The sequence below is a fragment of the Myotis nattereri genome (assembly GCF_964212035.1).
Source record: "Myotis nattereri genome assembly, chromosome: 1".
Classification (NCBI taxonomy): Eukaryota; Metazoa; Chordata; class Mammalia; order Chiroptera; family Vespertilionidae; genus Myotis; species Myotis nattereri.
The window spans coordinates 134,950,257-134,973,180 of NC_138075.1; the positions used below are offsets into that span (position 1 = coordinate 134,950,257).

Below are 22,924 nucleotides of genomic sequence, written 5' to 3' on the forward strand. Positions count from 1 at the left end.
AACAGTCGCTTAGGCTTTTATATATGTAGATGATTACATTTAATGCAATGACTATCAGTGATATGACCATTATCTTGCTAATCCTACATAATAAAAGCCTAATACGCTAAGTGTCTGGTCATCTGGTCGTCCATTCAATCAATCAAAGCATAATATGTTAATGATATGCTAAGGCCACTCAATTGCTCTAATGACATGCACTGACCACTAGGGGGCAGATGCTCTGATTGGTAGGTTAGCTTGCTGCTGGGGTCCAGCTGATCAGGACAGAGTGAGACAGGCCAGACATGCCCTGGAACCCTCCTGCAACCCCTCCCTGGCTGACCAACCACCCGTATCCCTCTTTGCCCCTGATTGTGCACCTGTGGGGTCCCTTGGCCTGGCCTGCGCCCTCTCACAATCTTGGCAGAGGGACCCTCCCCATGAGTACACAAATTTCATGCAATGGGCCTCTGGTAATATTTATAATTAACATTGGTATTTTGTGGTGCTTTTTTTTAGAGTGTCCAATAGCTTATTGCAGAAATGGTGGGACTTGTGTGGTGGAGAAAAGTGGTCCTATGTGTCTGTAAGTAGCATTGTCTATGCTTTTTTTTAAACATTTATTGCACTTGGCTTATTTATTTTTCTTGAGATTGGTATAATAGAGCATCAGTGTGGTTAATAAGGTAAAAAATAGTGAATAATGGCATTATTTATGTGTATCTGTCTGAATAAGAAAATGTGATGTGTGAGTGCCTTTCAGAAAAATATAAATAATTAAAATGATTTTATGTCTTTGAGCATTTTATATTACATGGCATATATGGTTTAGTAATACTCATTACTCCTTGTTTTTAATATTTATATCAGGTTATAAAAATATTTTTATGTGGGTGTCATCCTATTTCAGGTTAATTAAGTATCTGTGTTTCTTCCTTTGTATTACAAATTTCATATTTCTTTTTTCTAACTACAAAGAATAAAATTCATAAATAAATCCTATTTCTTGTTTAGGCAGTGGGTGTTTATGAATAACTAAGGTTCAGGTACAAATAAGAAATACCTTTGCATACTTAAAATATTTTTAAAACAAAAATAAATAAGAACAGGCCTTGTAATTTCTTTTGGGAGTTATTTACCTTGTATATCAAAGAGTGCTTGATTTTTTTTTCTCTCATTCTTTAAGGAATTGTGCAAAACTTTCATAAATTTCAAAGGAAATAATGCACATTCAATTATATTTCTGTCTACGACTTTTTAGTATAGCAGACCAATGGACATTTTACTTCGCTTATTAGAGAACTGATTTCAGATTGACATTCAATGGGAACTATATCGAAGTGTCTGGGAGATACTGATTAATAGTTGCTTAAATCCTTATATCCTTCTGATCAACACTCAAATTTTAGGAAATGTTAATTGGCCCTAAAAAAAGCAAAAACCTCTATAAATTTAAACAACAAAATTTATGATGAACTATATTTAGACACTGTTTTAGCATTATTGAAACTGAATTATTGATGGGTTTCTCAAAGTATTTTGTCTCTCAAATTTATTACATAATTTATTTCACATCTCAACAAAATTATATTTTTCCTTGTATCACTTTTCATGGAAATTAATTTGTCATAATATAACATGATGGAAAGATGGGATGCATAATATTAATTTCTAAAATCTCCTGAAAGAAACTGAGAATGTCATAAATAATGGCTATTGAAAGTTAGCTGAATGTTAGTACCAACTGTTTAGAGTAAAGAAGTTTGAATTTTTGTGCTCTCTAACCCTTATAGACAAGAAAACTCCCACACTCTAACTATCTTCAGATGAGCAAGCAAAGAGTTTTATGTTCTTGGCAACATCCTCATGTATTTAATTAAACTTCAAAAATCGAAATCCAGATAGTGATGTTCGAAACTTGTTTCTCTCAAATAAGAAAACTCTAATATGGGGAGATGATGTGAGAGGGGGATGGACAAAAGAAAGGAAATCAATGCAGCAAATGTAGAAAGGAATTAACTGTAAAATCCATCAAATATTTTAATATATTACTTTTGATATTAAATAAAATTTTTCCAACAGCCTAAATAATTAGAATTGCTATCAATAATAACAAATGTTTGGAATTACTGCTATCTATAACGTAGGTATGAAAAATGACATTTGAAAAATGTATATATATGTATATATAGTACATATATATAATAGCAGTTCAAAAATTTATATATATATATATATATGTATATATGTATATATATATATATATATATATATATATATATATATATATAATTTTCTTAATACCATAATGTAACAGACCAAAAGTAGCAATTTCAACATCAAAATCCTCTCTTTAGTAGTATGGTCTATATTTTCCCTTTCACAAACGCATGTACCACATACAAGCAAACTTTGTTTCTTATAGAAATGTGAATTACACTTTATGCATCTACTTTTTACCTTGGGATTTTTTTTCTCTCTTTATGAAATATCATTCCGTTCTTCTATGTTGGTACATATAACTCTACATCCACCCCTTACTAGCTGTGTAGTTTTGGAGGCATCCTTAACCTGCCTGTGTTCCAGCTTCTTTTTTGGTAAAATGGAGAAAATAACACCACCTACCTCATCATGTAGGTGTGAGCTTTAAAGGGGCTAACACAGTAATGGAGAACCTTTTGAGCTTGGCGTGTCAGCATTTTGAAAAACCCTAACTTAACTCTGGTGCCTCGTCACATATAGAAATTTTTTAATATTTGCAACCATAGTAAAACAAAGACATATTTTTGATATTTATTTTATATATTTAAATGCCATTTAACAAAGAAAAATCAACCAAAAAAATGAGTTCGTGTGTCACCTCTGAAACGTTTGTCATAGGTTCGCCATCACTGAACCGCTAACATATGTAAAACACTCTGCACAGTGCCTGACACATACAAGATATTATAGGAATGGTGGCCACCAATATTATTTTATCTTTCTTTTTTATGCTATGTAATATACTACTTAATCATTGGTTTTTCATCACCGAATTAACCCCATTTATCCTACTAATGATTAAATCATTAAATATTTGCTTCACAAAAATATCTTGCAGTAGCCACCATTTGACTTATCCTTGCACAATTCTTTATTTTAATCATAGCATGTTCTACTGAAATGCCAAATAATCATGCAAATTATTTTGACTTACACTTAGTGTCAAATTCATTCCCAAGTAAATTTAGTGTCCAGGTCATTTGTCACATACAGGTATTTATTTTTGGATTTAAGGTTAAATAAAGACAGCTTTAGAATACAGAGTTTTTTAATTTTTTAATCCTCACCTGAGAATATGTTTATTGATTTTTAGAGAGAGAGGAAAGACATTGATCAGCTGTCTCCCATAGGAACCTGCAGCCTAGGTATGGTACAATGCTGCAACCAACCAAGCCGCCCAGCCAGGGCTAGAATACAGACTTTTGGAGTAAATAGAGGGGAGGGAACTGTGAAAAAGTGTTGGCTTTATATCAGGCCCTCCTCTTTAATTCCTGGGTGAGAATTCATTGTCTTTATCACCAAAAGAAGTAAGGACAACCGATCAAACCCCCCTCTCATCCAGGTCATTGTGAATACAAGATTTTGCTGCTTCCCTGAGGAGGCCTACCACAAAAACCTTTGGATTTCCTCTTGAGATCTAAAAATACCTTGAGAGCCTGGCTGGTGTGGCTCAGTGGTTGAGCGTCGACCTATGAACCAGGGGGGTCATGGCTCAAATCCTGGTCAGGGCGCACGCCCATGCTGCGGGCTAAGTGCCCAGTAGTGGCCGTGCCAGGGTCAGCAGGTCAGTTATTCTCTCATCACTGATGTTTCTGTATCTCTTTCCCTCTTTGTTTCTCTCTCTGAAAGTAATAAAAACATATATTTAAAAAATAAAATAAAACACCCTGAGAAAGGACATTCATATTTTACCAGTAATTCCAGGAAGAAAAAAAAAGAGACTTTCTAAGAAGGTCATTTGGGTTCCCGGGAGTTTAAAATAACCCACAAGAGTAAAAACTAACGAGGCGAACCATGTTTGCCCATGTTTGCCCACTGAGAAACACCGATGGCTTGTCATGTTTGTTTGAGGACTGAATATGCAAAGCATGAGCCAGAGGGGGGAAATACCCCTCAGCTAAGGAGGCTTGATGATTATGTTATGTTGTATATCAATATGTTCGTTAGGGAAAAAATAGACTGAGCTATGAAATATAAATTCCAAATTAATATTCGGGGCAGGAAAGTGGTTGCAAGAAAGAAAAAAAAATCAAGTCAGTAAAGGCTAAAAGGGAGAAATAGGAAGCAGCCTGAAATTAAAAAACATGTAATTATATGTCATTTCCTTATATCCACGTATTTGACTAAAAAGAAAAACCTAATAAAAGCAGATGTTTTTGCTCAGCCAATTTATCTAAACGTAATCTAATGAAACAAGAAATAAAAAATATAGAGTGATGACAAAGAAAAAAACAACTCTTGAACATTTAAATATCATTTCTAGGAAGCCCTTATATTAAAAAGGCACTTTAATCAGGAATTAAAAGGGCAATAAAAATGGTAATTTCTCATTGCTCACCTTCTCAAGGTGGCAGTATTTGAGCTCAGATCACTTTTTTTCTCTTTCCCTGGTTTCTAGGGTACCACTGGCCACCTTTTGCATTCTCCTTTACTATCTCCTTCTCTTTCCCCTGATGTTCAAATATTGGAGTGCTCCAGTTTGCAGTGTTTGAAATTCTCTCTTCTGCCTACCCTTACTTAATACATGATCACATCTAAGTTTGGGTTGCTTTATAAACTTTGAATACAATTTTTCAGCAGCCCAAAACTATCCACTAACATTTACATTCTCAAATTAAATTGCTAACAAGACCCCAAATTCCATTCAGATTTTATTTCGATATCTACTAGGCATCACAAATTTATCAGGTCCCAAAATACCTGATGCCTAGACAGTGTACATTTTTACTATTTTCCAAGATTTGCACACACTGTTCCTTTTGCCTAGAGTTTTCTTTGTCTACTTTATTTGACCAAAGAATGCCTTTTAATCTTTAGATCCTATATGGGTGACATTTTCTCTGGGAAGACTTTGCCAGGCCAACCAGAGAGAATGGCTTTTTTTCTGGTATCCTCTATGCTTCTGTCACCTTGTTATTTTACAAATCTGAGTTTTATTAAAAACTACTTCAATTTTTAAAAAGTTTTATGAAAATATGCCCCGTCTATCCTACTGAGAATTACATTTCCAATAAAATGTTATTCTTTGTGACTAACAAAATGTGTTTTGCCCAATTTTTACTAGTTTTATTTGTAAAGGTAACTTTGGACAATAATGGTAATTGAAAATTTTAAAATAAATTATTGTCCTTGTTTCATTGCAGAAAAACATAATCCATGGCTTTAAAGTATAAAATAACTTAGAATAGAAAACTTTTGGGAAGGAAAATCAAAATATTAGCTTAAGGAATAAAAGGAACAATGAATATTTCTAAATACTAAAGACTAACTACTTTATGCATTATGGATTGGAAGATAATGTGTATTCAATCACCACAGTATTTACATTTCAATGTCTGCAATTAAAAGTGTAAGAGTTTTATTTGCAGTAGCCTGGAGAGTGAATCCTTTGCAACTGCTTAATGTTAAGATAAAATTTTTTATTTTTACTTAATATTAAAGTAACTACAAAGTTTTTCAAAAACTCTTTTGGAGAATGTGTGGACAATAATTTTGAAGACAATTGTCCTAGAAAATATTGGTTATGTTTTCTATACCTTTCATAACCAGTACTAATACCTGGCTTTGAGTGTGAGCTCCATCCACACTTACTAACTCCATGACTTTGAATAAATCATTTAACCTTTTCTGAGGGGGACTAGGGAAATGGCCATTCACTAAGAAAACAATATCTGTCATAATGGAGCTTGGACTTCAGCAGGGCTCCTGTATAGCTGAAATGTATAATTGTTTTGTTTACTAAGGAACATTTTTAAAATGCTGCATCTAAGTGGGAACCATTAGTAAGTATTTGCCAGTTAACATTATGGAAATCATCTCCATAGCAACCAAAAATAGTCCTTTACTAGGTGGAACACAGAACAAATCATCAAAATTTAAGATCATGGCCTCTGTTATTTTTTCAAACATAGTACTCACTGCTAAGAACTAACAAATGTATTCATAAGAACACGAGTTGTTCATAAATGAAAATCATTTCAAGGTTTCCAAAGGTCAATGTAAAGGGGGAGGGGGGTAAATATATTTTATGTCCTGAGCTGGAAAGTCCATGTAGGTGTATTTTTTTCAATCCCAACACATGGAAGAAACAATTTTATGGGAAAATGTAAATTACCGAAATTGCCCCCAGAAAGAGATTTTAAGGTTGAGCAGATTGCATGACATAGTAGAAATTTTAAAAGTCAAATATATAGTCCCTCTCTTCCAAAAATTTAAATGTGATATCTATTTAAAAAAACTGAAAGCATTTTCCCTTAAAGCCAAATTAAAAAGAAAAGTCTGTTAGCACTGGGATTATTATATTTATTCGAGATGTTTCAGCCAAAGAATCAAGCAAAAGAAGTAAGAATAAAAACATTGAAAAACAAAAAACACTGATATTAGATATTCACAGGCAGGAAATTCAAGCAAATTAACTGTGACACTATTACTATGATAAAACGGGTTCAGCATGGTAGATGGATACAAGATAAATATGTAAAACTAGATAAGTTTCCCTTTTACATTAGCATAATAATTGAAGAAGATAATTGGAACAGAGTTCTATTCTGAAACAGCAGCAATTGTCATAATATAAACAAACCTATACTTAACAGTAAAGTTTAAGGCCCATATAAAGAAAACAAAAAAGCTCAAATGAAGGTGAGAATATTCAAACACCCATTTTAGTGGGTAAAAAAAAATAATGGATGAACTTTCTTTCCAGAAGCAGCAAAACTCAGTAATGTACAAATGACAATTAACCAAAGAACCTTTTTAGTGTTTCCGGTTTTTGTTTGTTTTTGAAATTGACCAATGAATTGTAATGTTCACCTAGAAAAATAAACATAATATTTAAAGAAAAAAATTAAGGATTGATATTTGCTCTACTTGGCACTAAGGCTTGCTATAACATAATGGAATAAATATCACGGTGCTGGGATAGAAATAGACAGATTATTGGCATAGAATAAAGAGTCTACAAATAGATGAAATTAGTATTAAATAGGTAACATTTCAAGTTCATGAGAATGGGCTCTATTTTATAATAACTAATATTAGAGTAATAGTTAGACATTTATTTAAAATACAAATTATTTTCCACAAGTCATGTATCTTTGAATGTTGAGGGGAAACTTCCTCCATTCCATTCATTTATCATGAAATAAAGCATTCTGTTTCTCATTTTTAAAAAATACAGTATAAATTATTATTGATACTATACACAAGGAATTCGTTCCAGATTTATTAAAGATATAAACAAAAAAATTCTGAGAGAGAATATAGAATAAGGGAATATTTTAAAATATTGAAGTACAGAAGTCATTTACAAGTTTATTAGCAGCCAGAAAAGAAAATGTGTAAGTTGACCACATGGTTGGTCCTTAATACTGCACGATGGTGAAAACACCACAAACAAAAATGATAAGAATCACAACAGGCCACAAAAAAGATATACATATATACTACCAAGATTAGCTATTATATATTAGCTGTTATATATACATATATATATATTTATACATATATAGTATCCTCTCAAAGCAATTAAATTTATGCTATAGATAACTAGACAGAGTTGTCAACACATCAGAAAAAAATCCAACCCTCATTAATAATAAATAAGTGCAAAATAAATCTTTGAAATTCCAGTTTTACCTGTCAAAACAAGAAAAAAAAGTCTCATAATAAATGCTATAAATGTGGAAACACTGAGCCTTTTATACGTAGTTTATAGGAATATAATTAGGCTACTGACATAATAAAAAGAAAGCTATGGATTAATGTGTTCATTTGGGTATTTTGCAGTACTATTGTGAAAACAAACTTAAAAGTTCAAAATAGTATAATGGGATATTACATAATATTTTAAATGGAACATATAACCCTGACATAGAAAACTATCTATAATATTCGGTGAAAAGTGCAAATTCCAAAATAATATGCATATGTGTGTGGGGAGGGGGGGGTATGTAAACGTGCACATGTGAAAAGAAAACAGCTCTCGCAGTGCGCACCTCAAAGCTGCAGGAGTTCAGTGGCCTCTGTAGAGGGAAATTGGCTTCGGGGGAGAGAGCAGTTTCATATTTTCATTTCTGCATCTTCATCTTCAGCACTGCTTCTGTAACTTAGAAAGGCATCTTTTTAAAAGAAATCCTAATAACAGTTCCAATATTTTAAAAAAACAACAACAATAACATCTCTTACGATAAAAGGCAGCGCCAACTGGCTGCTTTTAGCAGCGGCTCAAGTTAATGTGCCTGTCCCTCGGATTTCTTACCCTGTTGTCAGAAAACATTACATCCTCCCTGCCCCGTGTAGAGCCAAACAAGCCAGGCAGACCAGGAATGTGATTGAACATGAAGCAAATAGCCTCTCTCAGCAAGCCTCCCTGCCCGCCTCCCTCCCCAAGCTGGATTCTTCTCCGATCACATGTGCCAAAAGAGTTATGAAAAATGAAAAGCACAGTGATCCCTAATTTGCCTTCTCTGCCCCTTTCCCAGAAAGAAAGCCACGTGATCTGTTTGCACACTTAACTGTTAAATTGTGTTTAGACTTTCCATGCCAGCCGTGGGCTTTCACAGCTGAACTCGGCATGGCTTTGACAATTTGATGTAAGTGCCTCTTGAATGACCTGTTGACTCATCCAGGGAGGGCATCCTCCAAGGAAGGACATGGCCCAGATTCGGTTCACTGGTCATTGCTGACAGGGATTTGTGGTCCAGATATTTTCCAAAGTCTCTGGTATGACCTGACTGTTAAGTGGATAGTTCTCTCCTCCTGGAAGAAAAGTGGTGGGTTACTTCTGGGGCCGTATCTCATGCCAAAGGACTTGCTTTAAAAGAGAGAACAAGAGATAGCTGTCTATCTTATAGGGATCGGGAATTCAAAAAAGCCTGCTACTTCACAGATCCTAAAATAGCTGTGTAGGAAAATGTTCCCTCTTAACACAGTTTTTACTTTATCCCTTTTCCTTGCATGTGCACAACTGAGCCTTAATGGAGTGGCAGTTGGTTGGAAATTACATCTTTTCTTTCTTGGCTATCTGTGATGTGTGTGTGTGTGTGTCCAAAGCACTGGACTGAATGCGAGAGAGAGAGAGAGAGAGAGAGAGAGAGAGAGAGAGAGAGAGCTCAGTGGAGGCGCTTAGAGACCTGAGCTTCAAAAACTGCTGACAAAAAGTCATTCCTCAGACTGAATTTCTCAATTTCCCAAACCAGGCTCCCGAGTGGCACTGGAACTGCGGGCCATCCAGCTCTGCCTTGATCCTACATAGCTTTTCTTCCTGCTCAGTCAGCATGAGTTTAACTATGTCACAGTAGAATCTTTTGTGCTGTTGCTAGGTGGCTGATCTCTGCCGTTCAGAAGCAAAATCTAGCAAATGAGGTAGAACTTTTTGAACTTATCCCTCTTACTAGTGAAATGTTGACAGATCTGAGTAGTTAAATGCATTTCAACTTTGAAACCCCTGTGGGATTTTTTTGATCCTCTGAAAGCCCAAGTGTACGTTTGCCATTGCCTTACCTGCTGTCCATTGTCATTCTGAGCTATAGGCACCCATTTGCATTCCTCCTAGGAAGACAGTTTATTTTCTTTATGTTCACCAGGAAGAAGAAAGAGATAATGGCAATTGTTTATGTCTCCAAGTTTAACATTAAATTATGACTACCTATGATCAGTAGCTAGATTTTTATATAATCTACTAGGGGCCCGGTGCACGAAATTTGTGCACAGGGGTGGGGGTGGGGAGGAGTCCCTCAGCCCAGCCTGCCCCTTCTCACATACTGGGAGCCCTCAGGGGATGTCCTAGTGATGGCTTAGGCCTGCTCCCTGCTCCCCTTGGGGAGCAGGCCTAAGCCGCAGTCTGGTCTTCCTTTGTGGGAGGCGACCGGGCTGATCAGGGGAGGGCACCAGCCCCATCACCCCGCTGCTGCAGCCACTGCCAGTCACCGCAGCCAGCAAGGTTTTTTCATCAACACGGACTCCAGTCCCATCACCATGAAAAAATGACAACTTTCTTTAGGCATTTTCAAGATGTGTCTTTCATAGGATATGACATTTCTATATTGTTGTGTTTTTTTTTTATCCTCACCTGAGGATATGTTTCCATTGATTTTTAGAGAATGTGGAAGAGAAAGGGAAAGACAGAGAGAAACATCAAAGTGAGAAGAACACTTTGATTGGTTGCCTCCTGCATGAGCCCTGACCTGGGCCCCCGCCAGGGAGGAGCCTGCAACCTAGGTACATGCCCTTGGTCAGAATTGAAACCAGACCCTGCCATCGGCAGGCCAAGGCATTATCCACTGAGCCAAACTGGCTAGGGCAGGATATGACATTTTTTAGCCCTCCAGCAGTGGACCTTCCAGCAGCGGACCTTCGCTTTTTTCGCCAGGAGTGTGGTGAAAAACCCTAGATCACCTTTTTGGATTCTTATTACCCAAGTTACTAAGAATATTACCAGTGGCATACAGGGAGCTTAGCCAATGAGCGGTCAGAAAAGGTGTTTCCTCTGTAGTTTGCACCGATCACCGGTTCGGCTCCCCGCCCAGGACTGAGCGTCAACCCCCATCACCCTCCGATCACCAGATAGGCCTCTCGCCCAGGCCTGATGCCTTTGGCCAAGGCATCAGGCCTGGACAGGGGACCCCCATCTCCCCCCATCACCGGCTCTGCCCCCCCGCCCAGGCCTAATGCCTCTGGCCTAGGCTTTAGGCTTGGGCAGGGCCCCGCCCCCACCCCCTGCAGCTCCGATGGCTGGCTATGCCCCTGCCCAGGAGCTCCCTGGCTCAGGCCCTTCCTATGCTGCTCAAGGCCCACACGGGGCCTATCTCGAAGTGACCTGGGTGCCGATGATGTTCCCAGGACCCAGGCCACTGGGCGCCTATGTATGCAAATTAACCACCATCTTTGTTGGGTTAATTTGCATACTCTCCTGATTGGCTGGTGAGCATAGTGGAGGGATGATCAATTTACATGTTTGTCTATTATTTGGTAAGATGTCTATATAATCTATATATAAATCCTATAGAATCTATATGTCCATATTATCCTTCTGTTTACTATGTGTTGAAAGATAAAGAATTGTGAGCCCTAGTTGGTTTGGCTCGGTGGATAGAGTGTCAGCCTGTGGACTGAAGGGTCCCAGGTTCAATTCCAGTCAAGGGCATGTACCTTAGTTGCAGGCACATCCCAGTAGGAGGTGTGCAGGAGGCAGCTGATTGATGTTTCTCTCTCATCGATGTTTCTAACTCTCTATCCCTCTCCCTTTCTCTCTGTAAAAAAATCAATAAAATATATTTAAAAAAAGAATTGTGAGAATCATACATGCAAACTGTAATACCCAGCACAGAAAAATAATTTTTCAGAAATTATGATGATAGTGTTGATAGAACTCTTGCTTGTCTTTTCATCTCAGTGTGTGGGCAACGAGTGAGCACACTAATTTGTTAAAGCAAATACCACAGGAGCAGCAGCAAGAAAAGAGATCAAAGGGAGAGAACAGGCATTTTATTACTGAATATAGGAAAATGCATTCCTTTTGAATTTATTGCCTGGGAATCCAGAATCAAAACATGTAAGATCACTTCACGGTAAATCTTTACATTCTGTGGCTCCACCATCTAACAATAAATAGAATTATCATTCTGGAATGAGAATATTTTCTAATAATTTTTTATTTGATAGATAGAACTGAAAACACTGTTTTCTTATTAGAGTGTCAGAATGAGAATGTGTTTAGTTTGACTAAAAACTTCAAAATAAGAAAAAGCTTGTACATATATTATTCTTTTCCATTTTGTTGGAACTAAACATGATATAAGAATTTTCTCTGTGGCAATGTAAATTATAACGCATTGTCTTTTTCTATTGGCTATGGCTTTTATAATGTTGAGAGAATACAAGTTAAATACATAAAAAGGTATATGTTGATAAATGGTACATAATATATTATTTTTATAGTATATTGTTTACTAGGATAAATCACCCTACTGAACAAATATATATCCACATTGACAAGTATTTTCCTGTGTTTCTTTATTTTTATGGCAAAACATCACAATATGTAAAATGTAATCATTCATTGAATACTAAGTATATGAAGTATTGTGAGGTGCAAGGGAAGGAAGACTGGATATGAAATTAGAAGAGCTGCCTCAACAACACTTAATAATTATACATCAGAATCAGTCAGGTACCCAACAGAAAAGATAATTTACCCAGATGGCTAAAATGACAAAACCTATAAGAACACTTACTTTAGTGAAGGTATAGTCAAGGTTAAAGGAATAACAGGGATGTTGAGACTCAAGACACTAGTAACAGTAGAAAGCCTTAATTGAAGGGACAAGGAGTGGCTTGTGGACCCCCAGCTCCTGGGGAGAGCTGGACTGTAGGGAGGGCCCTACAGCAGGAGCAACAGTTGTTGAAGGATGCACAAACCACCCTGCTAGAGAAGCTAGAGGAAACAGACAAAACACATCCAATTATCTCTCTTCTCACCCTCCAAACTCTAGCTCCCACTGGCTAAACCCAATAGAAAGTCAACAAAGGAACATAGAGAAGAATGTGATTCATAAAGGTCTTTTTCTCCGGATGCAGAATTGGCATAGAAAGGGGCCTGGGCCAGGGGAGTGACCTTGGTAAATCTCCTAACCTTTCTCTATGTCAGTATGGTCATCAGTTAGAAAGCCCTTCCAGCTTCTAGTAGCAGAGCTCTGGCTACAGTGACTTAAAAACTGAAGGAAACGTCATTTTTCTGATGATAAATTTCTAGTGATAAATGATTACTGGCACCATTTCATTTGTTCAAGAATACCAAAGCCAAAACTGTGCTTCTCCTGACACATTCTGGCCCTGGTGCTCCATCAGAACCCCTTTCCAGGCAATTAAAAAAAAAAAAAAAAAAAAACAGTGTAGATGGGGGAAAAGGGACTTGATCAGAAGCTCCACCTAACAATTTCCAAATATACCTCAATTTGCTAAGAAATATACCAAGACAAGATATTCAGTGGAAGTTTAGCTTAAGAAGTAAAGATTAATAAGGTTACCAAATTATAAGAAATTGTGATTTTTAGGCACCTTGTGTAACATTGAGACTATTAAAAGTGTTGAGTAAAGGATGATGAGGGAGTAGATTTATAAAGATTTGTTGGCCATGCTGAGCCCCACCCCATCATTGAAGAAAAAGCACAGTGAAATGGGCTTCATAGAAACCTTCCAGCGAGCATGTATAGGTTCCTACAGCTGTAAAACTCATGGGAGTGGCGTTTGTCATGAACATGAGTTATCTAAAGGTGGCTAGCCATGGCTGCTGGGCGGAATGAACCAGAGGTGGGGGCATTGGAAAACAACTGCATGATTCCCCTTAGAAGTACTTCAAAAGTATAGAAATTCTGGAGTCAAATGTTCTACTCATATTAGTAATGTCAGCCTGGTGGTTTATAAAAGGTTTCCCCAGGTGGTTTTGCCAGAAGTTGAGGAAACCCTAAAGCAAAATTACTCTGAAACTGCCTTCTGAAAAGTCGAAAGATCCTTTAGGCACAAAGTTTAGGCTCCAGAGAACAAAGGCATAACTCAAGTAAGATGGTTCTTTGTCAGCTTTCCCCTTTCCTTGCCCAGACTCTGATGCCAGATGGACCAGAAGCAGTTGGAAAAGGGAGGAGATGAGGGAGAAAAATAAGAGCCAACTCACCTTCTCAAAAGGTGGTCAGGCTTCCTAAAGCTGGACCCTACTAAGGGAAGGAAGGAAACACAACTTTAAGTTTGGGGTTTTGATGATCACAGAAGATTGAGCATTTAGATCACCAAAATGAGACTGAATTTTGTCACTCAAAGTAACTGTTACATATTGATTTACCTAAAATGGGAAAGAAATGGGGCCACCTGAAATTTGTATTTATATGTAGCAGATTTAAAACCATGGAAGATAAAAGTCAATATTATTTTTATTATATTAGAAAATTTATGCTTGTATAATATACAAGTTTAATAATTTTCAGCTGGGCATTTTTCAGGGTTCTTTCGATAAGGAAGAAGGAGAGAATGGATTTGGACTAGGTGCCCAGCATTCTCTCCCATAGAACTCATCTGCAAATTGAGCAGCATGAACTAGACCAGGGTCCTCAAATAAGACAACACAGCTATAAAAAATGCTATAAAAAGTAAATAATCTATAAACATTTAATAAGAAGAGGTTGATTCTAGAGATTTTTTTTTTGGCTAAAGCCTAATAAAAAAGGCAAAATTGGCTGGTCATTTTACTGCTATAGAAGAATCAGTACCAGAAGTCCTAGTTTGATGGGAGAATGAATGAAATGAGGTATTCAAGCAAGATTCAATTTCAATAACTAATGAAATTAGGATAAAAAATAGCAATTGTGGCTTTTATATGCACCTTTTATAAAGCTGAATGCCTACATAGCAAGGACCAATCTTGCCTACAACTATTACCTGGACAAAGCCACACAGAGGAATAAGAACTACATATTTGAGATATCTAGTATCATGGCAGTACAGGAACCTTGAAACAATAAAATACTTGATGGAGAATGGAGGGCAGCCTAAGAAAAGTAACCTAAAACCACCTCACAGGGGAGAATCATGAAAGGGAACTCCAATTTAACATAAACTCTCAAAATAAAGCTCTAAGGCAGAGGAAAATCTAATAAGAGAGGCAGTAAACAAAATCACAATTAGGAAATATAGTCCTGGTGAAGTAAAAAGAAAAACGAGCAATTTAAAATAAGTTCAAAATGTGTATGTTAAAGAATTGGATTTTATTTTAAATTCTCAAGGCTATGATTCAAGAAAAATTCAACAAAACTAGTCATGAAAATTAAAATTAAAATCAGATTTTAAGTTGAACACAGTTGAAAAGAGAATTAATAAATTGGAAAATATTATTAAGAAACTGACTCAATGCAACAAAGACAAAAATATTTTAAAATATGAAAAATAGCTATGATATACGAAGGGAAGATCGATGAACTTTAATATATGCCACTATAATTTCTAGAACATAGAAGATAAATATTTAAAAAGCAATATTCAAAGAACATAATGGCTAAGAATATTTCTGATTGGAATAAAACCATGACTTCAAATTTAGCATGTAAAGTGTTACATGCACAGGTGTGCACAAAACGAAACAAAAAACTAAAGACCTTAATGTGTCAAGGAAAAATTGCAGGATATCAGGGAAAACAGAATATTTTTAAAGCATCCAGAGAAAAGATACAAAGTACTTATGAAGTTTTAGAAACTTAAACTGACATTGGTATTCTCCCAAGACTGTAGATACCAGATGATAACAGAGTTAGGAAAGTGCTGAGGGAATATTATTGTCACACTGGAATGTCATGCTCTGATAAACTATTTAAATCATGTCTGAGGGAGGGTGAAATAAAGACATCATCAGTCATACAGAGTTTAGGAATATTTACTACCCATAGATTTTCCAATAAAAGAAATAATTCCTTAAGCAAAAAGAAAAGTTTATCCCAAAGGGAAAACAAGGATGCATAAAACAATGGTGATTAAAGAAACAGGTAAACTCTTCTATAAATTTACTAATTATTAACTCTAAAAAATATACCTATTCTTAAATTTGTTTTAAAAATTCAGAGCCCTGACTGGTTTGGCTCAGTGGATAGAGCATCGGCCTGTGAACTGAAGGGTCCCCGGTTCGATTCCGGTCAAGGGCATGTACCTTGGTTGCGGGCACATCCCCAGTAGGGGTTGTGCAGGAGGCAGCTAAATCGATGTTTCTAACTATCTCTCTTCTTCTCCCTTCCTCTATGTAAAAAATCAATAAAATATATTTGCCCTAGCTGGTTTGGCTCACTGGATAGAGCATCGGCCTGGGGACTGAGAGGTCCCAGGTTCGATTCCGGTCAAGGGCATGTACCTTGGTTCCGGGCACATCCCCCGTAGTGGGTGTGCAGGAGGAAGCTGGTCGATGCTTCACTCTCATCGATGTTTCTAACTCTCTATCCCTCTCCTTTCCTCTCTGTAAAAAAATCAATAAAGTATATATTTAAAAAATAAATAAAATAAAAAGTCAGAACTAAAATCTGGAAAGGAATAATATCAAAAAGAGGAGAGAGTTCAGAGGGTAGTTATATATGCTAAATTCCTTTTACATTTCAGAAGAAGATAGACATTCCAAAGTATTTTAGGATTTGTTTGAGAAATATTACTTATGAATATATTTGTCATTGTTTTATTGTGGTAAAATTACATAACAAAATTTATCACTTTAACCATTTTTAAGTGTAGAGTTAAGTTGTAATATTCACACTGTTGTGCAACCATCATTATCATCCATTTTCAAACACTTTTCATCGTATATAACAGATCAAAGAATTCTGGAGAAAAGGCAAAAGCTTTAGTCCTAATAAATAAGCTGGCGTAGCTCAGTTGGTTGAGCATTATCCCGTGCACCAAAAGGTCTCCAGTTTGACTGTCAGCTCATCGCCAGTAGCGAGTGTGCAGGAGGCAGTGGATGGATGTTTCTCTCTCACATTGATGTTTCTCACTCTCTCCCTCTCCCTTCCTCTCTATCTAAGATCAATAAAAAAATTTTTTTTAAAAAAGGAATGCCAAAATTACATAAGGTAAATGTTTAAAGTTAAAAGGCAATGATAGGTCACTTGATAAAGAAACTTTTTTTTCTTTTTGGTTTTCTCTCCATGGACTATGAAATCATGTCAAATTTGTTAAAGGCATAGGGCAAAACAAATAAGAGTAGAGATGAAAATGGAGCAACTGCTTAGAGTGACTGAAATTAATCATAAAAGTTATGGTCACACTACTAAACTAAAAGTAAAAAGTGATTCTGCATTAAGAGAGTAGCAGAAAATTAATTTAGGAAAGTGATTTTAGAACTTAATAGTTAATTGAATGTGAGTGAGGGATGATAAGGAAGAGGAAGAAAGAAAGATTACCCTAAGCCTTATAATAACTTGGAAAATGGTGGTATCATAAAGAGGAACTTGAATATCTGGAAGAGGAGTTGTTTTCCAGAGAAGAAAACTGCTATTCTACTAAACTATCCAGAAAGAATATTTCCAGCTACTTCAGGAATGTAAACCAAGCAATCCTTCACCAGAGCTAGGGTTTGTTTGCAGTTATTATGGAACTTTTTTTTCTTTTTTTTTAGCCTTTGCTCTCAGATTCCAATGAAGTCACCTCCCACAAAAGATTGTAGAAGTTGAATGGTTGGCAAAACTCCTAGTGAAGGAAGCCCAGACTTAAACCATAAGAGACATGTCAGCAAACAGTTTAACTTCCTTTTGATCATGTGGGTAACGAAAGTAACAGAAAGGCTAAGTTTTTTTTTTCTTTTTGATTGAAACCCCCTGAAAACTAAATTCTTAAATTTTGCTTTATCAGAGGATAAAAAAGTAAGAGCTAAGAGCTCCATAAGACAAACAACTAAACATAAGGTAAAGTAAAAGTTAAGAAATATGTGAGGAATGGTTCAGGAGCTCAAATATAGAGACAGTTCTGGATTATATAAAATGTGCAACATTTTCTCCTTCAAAAAATTATAGTATAGCAAAGAAAAATATTTAGTTTTAGTACTGTGCTTGCATTTCTAAAAAAGCATCTATTGCTCAACCAAAAGGGTTCAACTGTGTGCATAGATGGATGAAACCCTTATGTTTATTTGTCTCTAGGACAGTGTCAGCATATAGTCATATACTTTTCTCTAAATGGTCTTGATCAGGAAAATGGCTGAAATGAAGTAGCTCCTATTTAATAGGCACATCTATTTGATCCCCACAAGTGTCCTGTAAAACACCTCTCTGCTCACCACACATTCCCAACCCCTTTAAAGCAACTTTTCCCCAGCTCACACCATACATTTTGGGAAATATGCAAAATAATAATAATAGTAATACTAACAACACTTTAAAATCAGAATTTGACTTCACAGTATCCCCAAAGGAGTCCATTTGATCTCATAGTCTATTCCTTCAGTATGCAACTCTAGTCTTCCACCATAAAATCCATGTGGGAAATAACAGACACAAAGTATTTTATTGGTGGATGGAATTAAATAAGAGAGTATGATTGTATAACAGTTGAACATTAGTAGTTCTGATCATATTTGCAACATATATGCCTCTGGCCAGAAGTTAACTGCTGTATCATTTTCAGAATACAGATAATTTGAATGTTTTTAACTTGACAAGACAGGACGTAGTTGGAGTCACCAGTAACTAAACCTCAAAGTTGCCTTGCCCTCAGGAGTCAATGTGTGGCTTTATGTCTATATGTTATACATACACATATCAGAATATATGAATGTTATTGTTTTTCAGGCAATATTAGAGATGGAGATTATTTCCACAGCGGTAAAGCATCCATTGCACCACCAAGTAGGGTTCAACTGTGTACATAGATGGATGAAACTATTTAATTCAAATTAAATTGAAATTATTTCAAGTCACCTCCCTTCCCCCAACACATACTATTGCAGTGACTCACCGTTGAACTGACATTCACCTGGGTGTATTGATGCCTCATGTTCTCCTGGGCTGCTATTCCCTGCAGGCCCTTTGCAGTATCCAAGTGTCTTTAATCCTTAAAAAAAGGCAGAAGGGGGGGAAAAAAGAAGACAGTATGTCTTTCTTTATTTTGAAATAAAAAATTTGTCTATAGGGTCTTTCCAAAAAATACAGTGAAGATTTTATAAAGGTTCCTTTCTATCCTAACTATATTATGCATCAAATATTTTATAGACTCATTGCTCTAGACTATTTTGGAAAATGTGGTATCAGTAGCATCTAATTCTAATTTGTTTCTCTCTGGGTCACTGTTACCCTGTGGTAAAAATGTGCCTTTCAGTCCATTTCTTGAACTTATCTAGTTTCCTCATTTCTCCTCTCTATGTAATTCAGAAATAACTGTAATCATGGTATTACACAGCAAAAGAGCTGAGATGTGGAAATTATATAATACATTTTTGCCTTTCAAATGAAAAGAGAAAAAGGACAAATAAGGAATTGTCAGAATAATGGATTTTGTCTTTAAAATATTGGTGCTCCATGTTTTTAATTTTGATTTCATATGCAGCTAGAAATCTTCTAGGAATTGTTTTCTACTCGTATTATTATCATCTTAATGTCATCTGCATTTATTTATGTTGACATTCATTTTTACTAATGGTCCCATGGAAGAAAAAAATAGGCTTAAATAAGAGAAAAGGGCTAAAATTATCAGATTTAACACCCCAAAGGTATGTTTATCACATATTTATCAGGTTTAAAATTTCAAATGTACTTTTCATATAGTATAGACTCTATACTGCAGGTGGATTATGTTTTTAGATGATAGTACATATAGTATAGTAAATCTGATAAACACCAAGCAATAATACAAAATGACATTCTATAATTAACTTTCAAAATCTATTGTTAGATAAAATGGTTAATGTGAATAATGACTAACACTAACAATATTCTAAATAAACTATGCATATCAGAGTACTAAGCAATAATAATATGCACATTCAAAAGCCTTTTGATCATTAGACAAAGGCTTTACATGCCAAATAAACATGTACATTCTGCAGTATAGAATAAAACTATAAGAGAATATGGTTATTACAAGCAAAAGACATCATCTTGAGATAGATTAATGATTTGGTTGTATTTATTTAACAAAATTTTTCCAATACAACATTAGACTTTGTTTAGAACTTGTTTGTGTGGTACTCTGGGTCTCCATTACAGATTATAGGATCCAACAAACAAATTATGGAAAAAGTTAGACCTTCAAGAAATAATGGAAACCATTTGTTACATTTTTGAAATGAAAAGCCTTTATTATGGGAGAATGAGTATTATAGCTATGTTCCACGATTTACAGTCTAATGTGAGTTTGCCTCTTATGCAAGCTCATTAGTTGATTTTTAGTGCCTGGAACAAGCAGCCTAAATTTAATTACAAGTATATTTTACAAAATATTTCCCTACCACTAGACATGACTCTCCCAGAGTTAAATTGTAAATTCAACATTCATACATGTGAAATGACACAAGTTGAGTTACAATCCATACATCTAAAACCTGTTCTTTTATTATTGGTAATAGCAAGTAAACTCATAATGGTCAGAACTGGAGATTATCTTTAAGTGAAATAAAAATTAATGCATACTTTTTCTCAAAATTAAAACTAACCTTAGTAATGTATGGCATATTTTTAAAATATATTTTCTAATGATATAATTCAAACTCAACCTCAAACTAAATTTATTGAAATTTTACAACATACTTTGTTTTTAAGGAATGTCAGCCTAACTAATTTTTTTGTGTGTGGTGGGTGTTGGAGGGGAGTGGAAGGGAAACACACACACACACACACACACACACACACACACACACACACACACCGAGAAACATCAATATGAGAGAGACACATCCATTGGTTGCCTTCTGCATGTGCCCCTACCAGGGATGGGGATAGAGCCTGAAACCGAGGCTCATGCCCTTTACTGTAATCAAACCCGGGACACTACACTGCATGGGCTGACACTCTCTTCACTGAATAAAACTGGCCAGGGCCAGCCCAACAAGTTTTGAATTTTTTTATGTGTCTCCTTATATTGGCTGGAACCATTGTCAAAATAAAATAACAGAGTATTCCAGAAAATCTATTGAACGTTGTGGTTAATCTTATCATTCTTCTGTGAGGCTGTACTGGGCTCTGTGATATCCAGAGTTGGCAAAATGTATAAATTTTTAACTGGACCTGGTGCCCCTGTTTTGAAATCTATTTACCAGTATAAAAATTGCTTGTGAAATGCTAACTGAACCAACCAAAATATTGAGTTTCTTAATTTAAAGCAGCCTACCTGCATCTTTGACCCTCTTACATTGCTACTTTCAATTCCTCAGTAAAATTGGAAGATAAAAGAAAGGTAAAATAGTATAAAAACAAGCTAAAAATTTACTGAATTGATGGTGGGGGGATTGAAATAATCAGACTGTATGTACACATATAATCCAACTGGACAAATCTATTTCTAAAGCTTGGAGCAATACTCTGAATAATTTAGAAAGATCTAAGAACAAAAACAGCAAAAACAGAATCTGCATAAAAATCTTCAAGTTCAATTTAGGTGACATTCCTATGAGAAGACATGGAGCTTTTAAAAGTTGAATTCTTAGCCCTAACCGGTTTGGCTCAGTGGATAGAGCATTGGCCTGTGGACTGAAAGGTACCAGGTTCGATTCCGTCAAGGGCATGTACCTTGGTTGCGGGCACATCCCCAGTAGAAAGTGTGCAGGAGCAGCTGATCGATGTTTCTCTCTCATCAATGTTTCTAACTCTCTATCCCTCTCCCTTCCTCTCTGTGAAAAATCAATAAAATATATTTTTTAAAAAAATAAAAGTTGAAGTCCTACAGAAGATAACTCAAGTTTAAGAGTCTAGAACAGTGGTTCTCAACCTGTGGGTCGCAACCCCTTTGGGGGTCGCTTAAATACATCCTGCATATCAGATATTTACATTATGATTCATAACAGTAGCAACATTACAGTTATGAAGTAGCAACGAAAATAATTTTATGGTTGGGGGTCACCACAACATGAAGAACTGTATTAAAGGGTTGCGGCATTAGGAAAGTTGAGAACCACTGGTCTAGAATGAAAGAATCAAGATTGCTGGCATCCATGTATAGGCAATACAGTTCCTCATGTTGTGGTGACCCCCAACCATAAAATTATTTTCGTTGCTACTTCATAACTGTAATATTGCTACTGTTATGAATCATAATGTAAATATCTGATATGCAGGATGTATTTAGGCGACCCCTGTGAAAGGGTCGTTCGACTGCCAAAGAGGTCATGACCCACAGGTTGAGAACCGCTGCAAGAGTATAGTAACTTACTCAGTGAGCCAGGTTGTGAGGTTAGAAGGAGGCCATGAGAGGACATGTTTCTGATAGGCTTCAGGGAGTGGTCTCAGATAGACTTATGCCCACAAAGGCATTAGCATGGGCTCCAGAAAACCCTCTCTTCTTCAGACTCTCATTGAGTTTGATTCATAGTATGGCCTGTAGGTGTAGTAATACCATAATTAGTTTGGGTTTAGCTATCTTATTACCCTCTTGGGGACAATGGTCAAGTCCAGTTTGCACTTGCACTTTCTTTGTATACATATTCTCTTCCTTTAGGGAAAATTTGCATAACAACTAGTATGAGACATGTTGGTAATTTGAGTAAAATAAAAATTGCTTAAATTAGCCTGAATAAGATTTTGCACATTACTTATTCAGTTAACCAAAACTGTACTTGATTAAACTCTCCAATAATTTAACATATTTTTATAATGTAGGCTCACATCAATTCTGACAATAGAGGGGGAAATTGGTACCCATTCTTCTAAGTTTAGCACCTGACATTAGGATTTTTTAGAAAGATGTTTATTTATTAGTATGCAACGTCCACCTCAGAACTACTGCACAATCTGTCCTTCCTCCCAGCATATATCCTTTGTCCCCCACCCCCATATCTATTCTCCACCCTCTATCCCACCCTCTGTGGCTGGCACGCTGACCTTCCTGGACTGCATCAATAGGCTCCCTTGCTCTTTGGCGTCTCATTGAATTCAGCCAATGAGATGCACTGTAGAGATCAGAGGGCAGAAGGAAAGTGAGAGTACGTTTCCTTGGCCCCCTCCTTTCAGGGACA

General features: G+C 36.1%; 1 protein-coding gene across 1 annotated transcript in view; it reads left to right on the forward strand.

The window, feature by feature from the left end:
- The window catches only part of MALRD1 (MAM and LDL receptor class A domain containing 1), a gene marked incomplete at both ends in the record, with an annotated part of 616,248 nt that overhangs the window by 505,061 nt on the left and 88,263 nt on the right, over positions 1-22,924 (forward strand). The window contains one exon of the mRNA XM_081103892.1: positions 502-568. Coding sequence (XP_080960018.1) covers positions 502-568 — 67 coding nt within the window. The remainder of the gene's footprint in view (positions 1-501; positions 569-22,924) is intronic.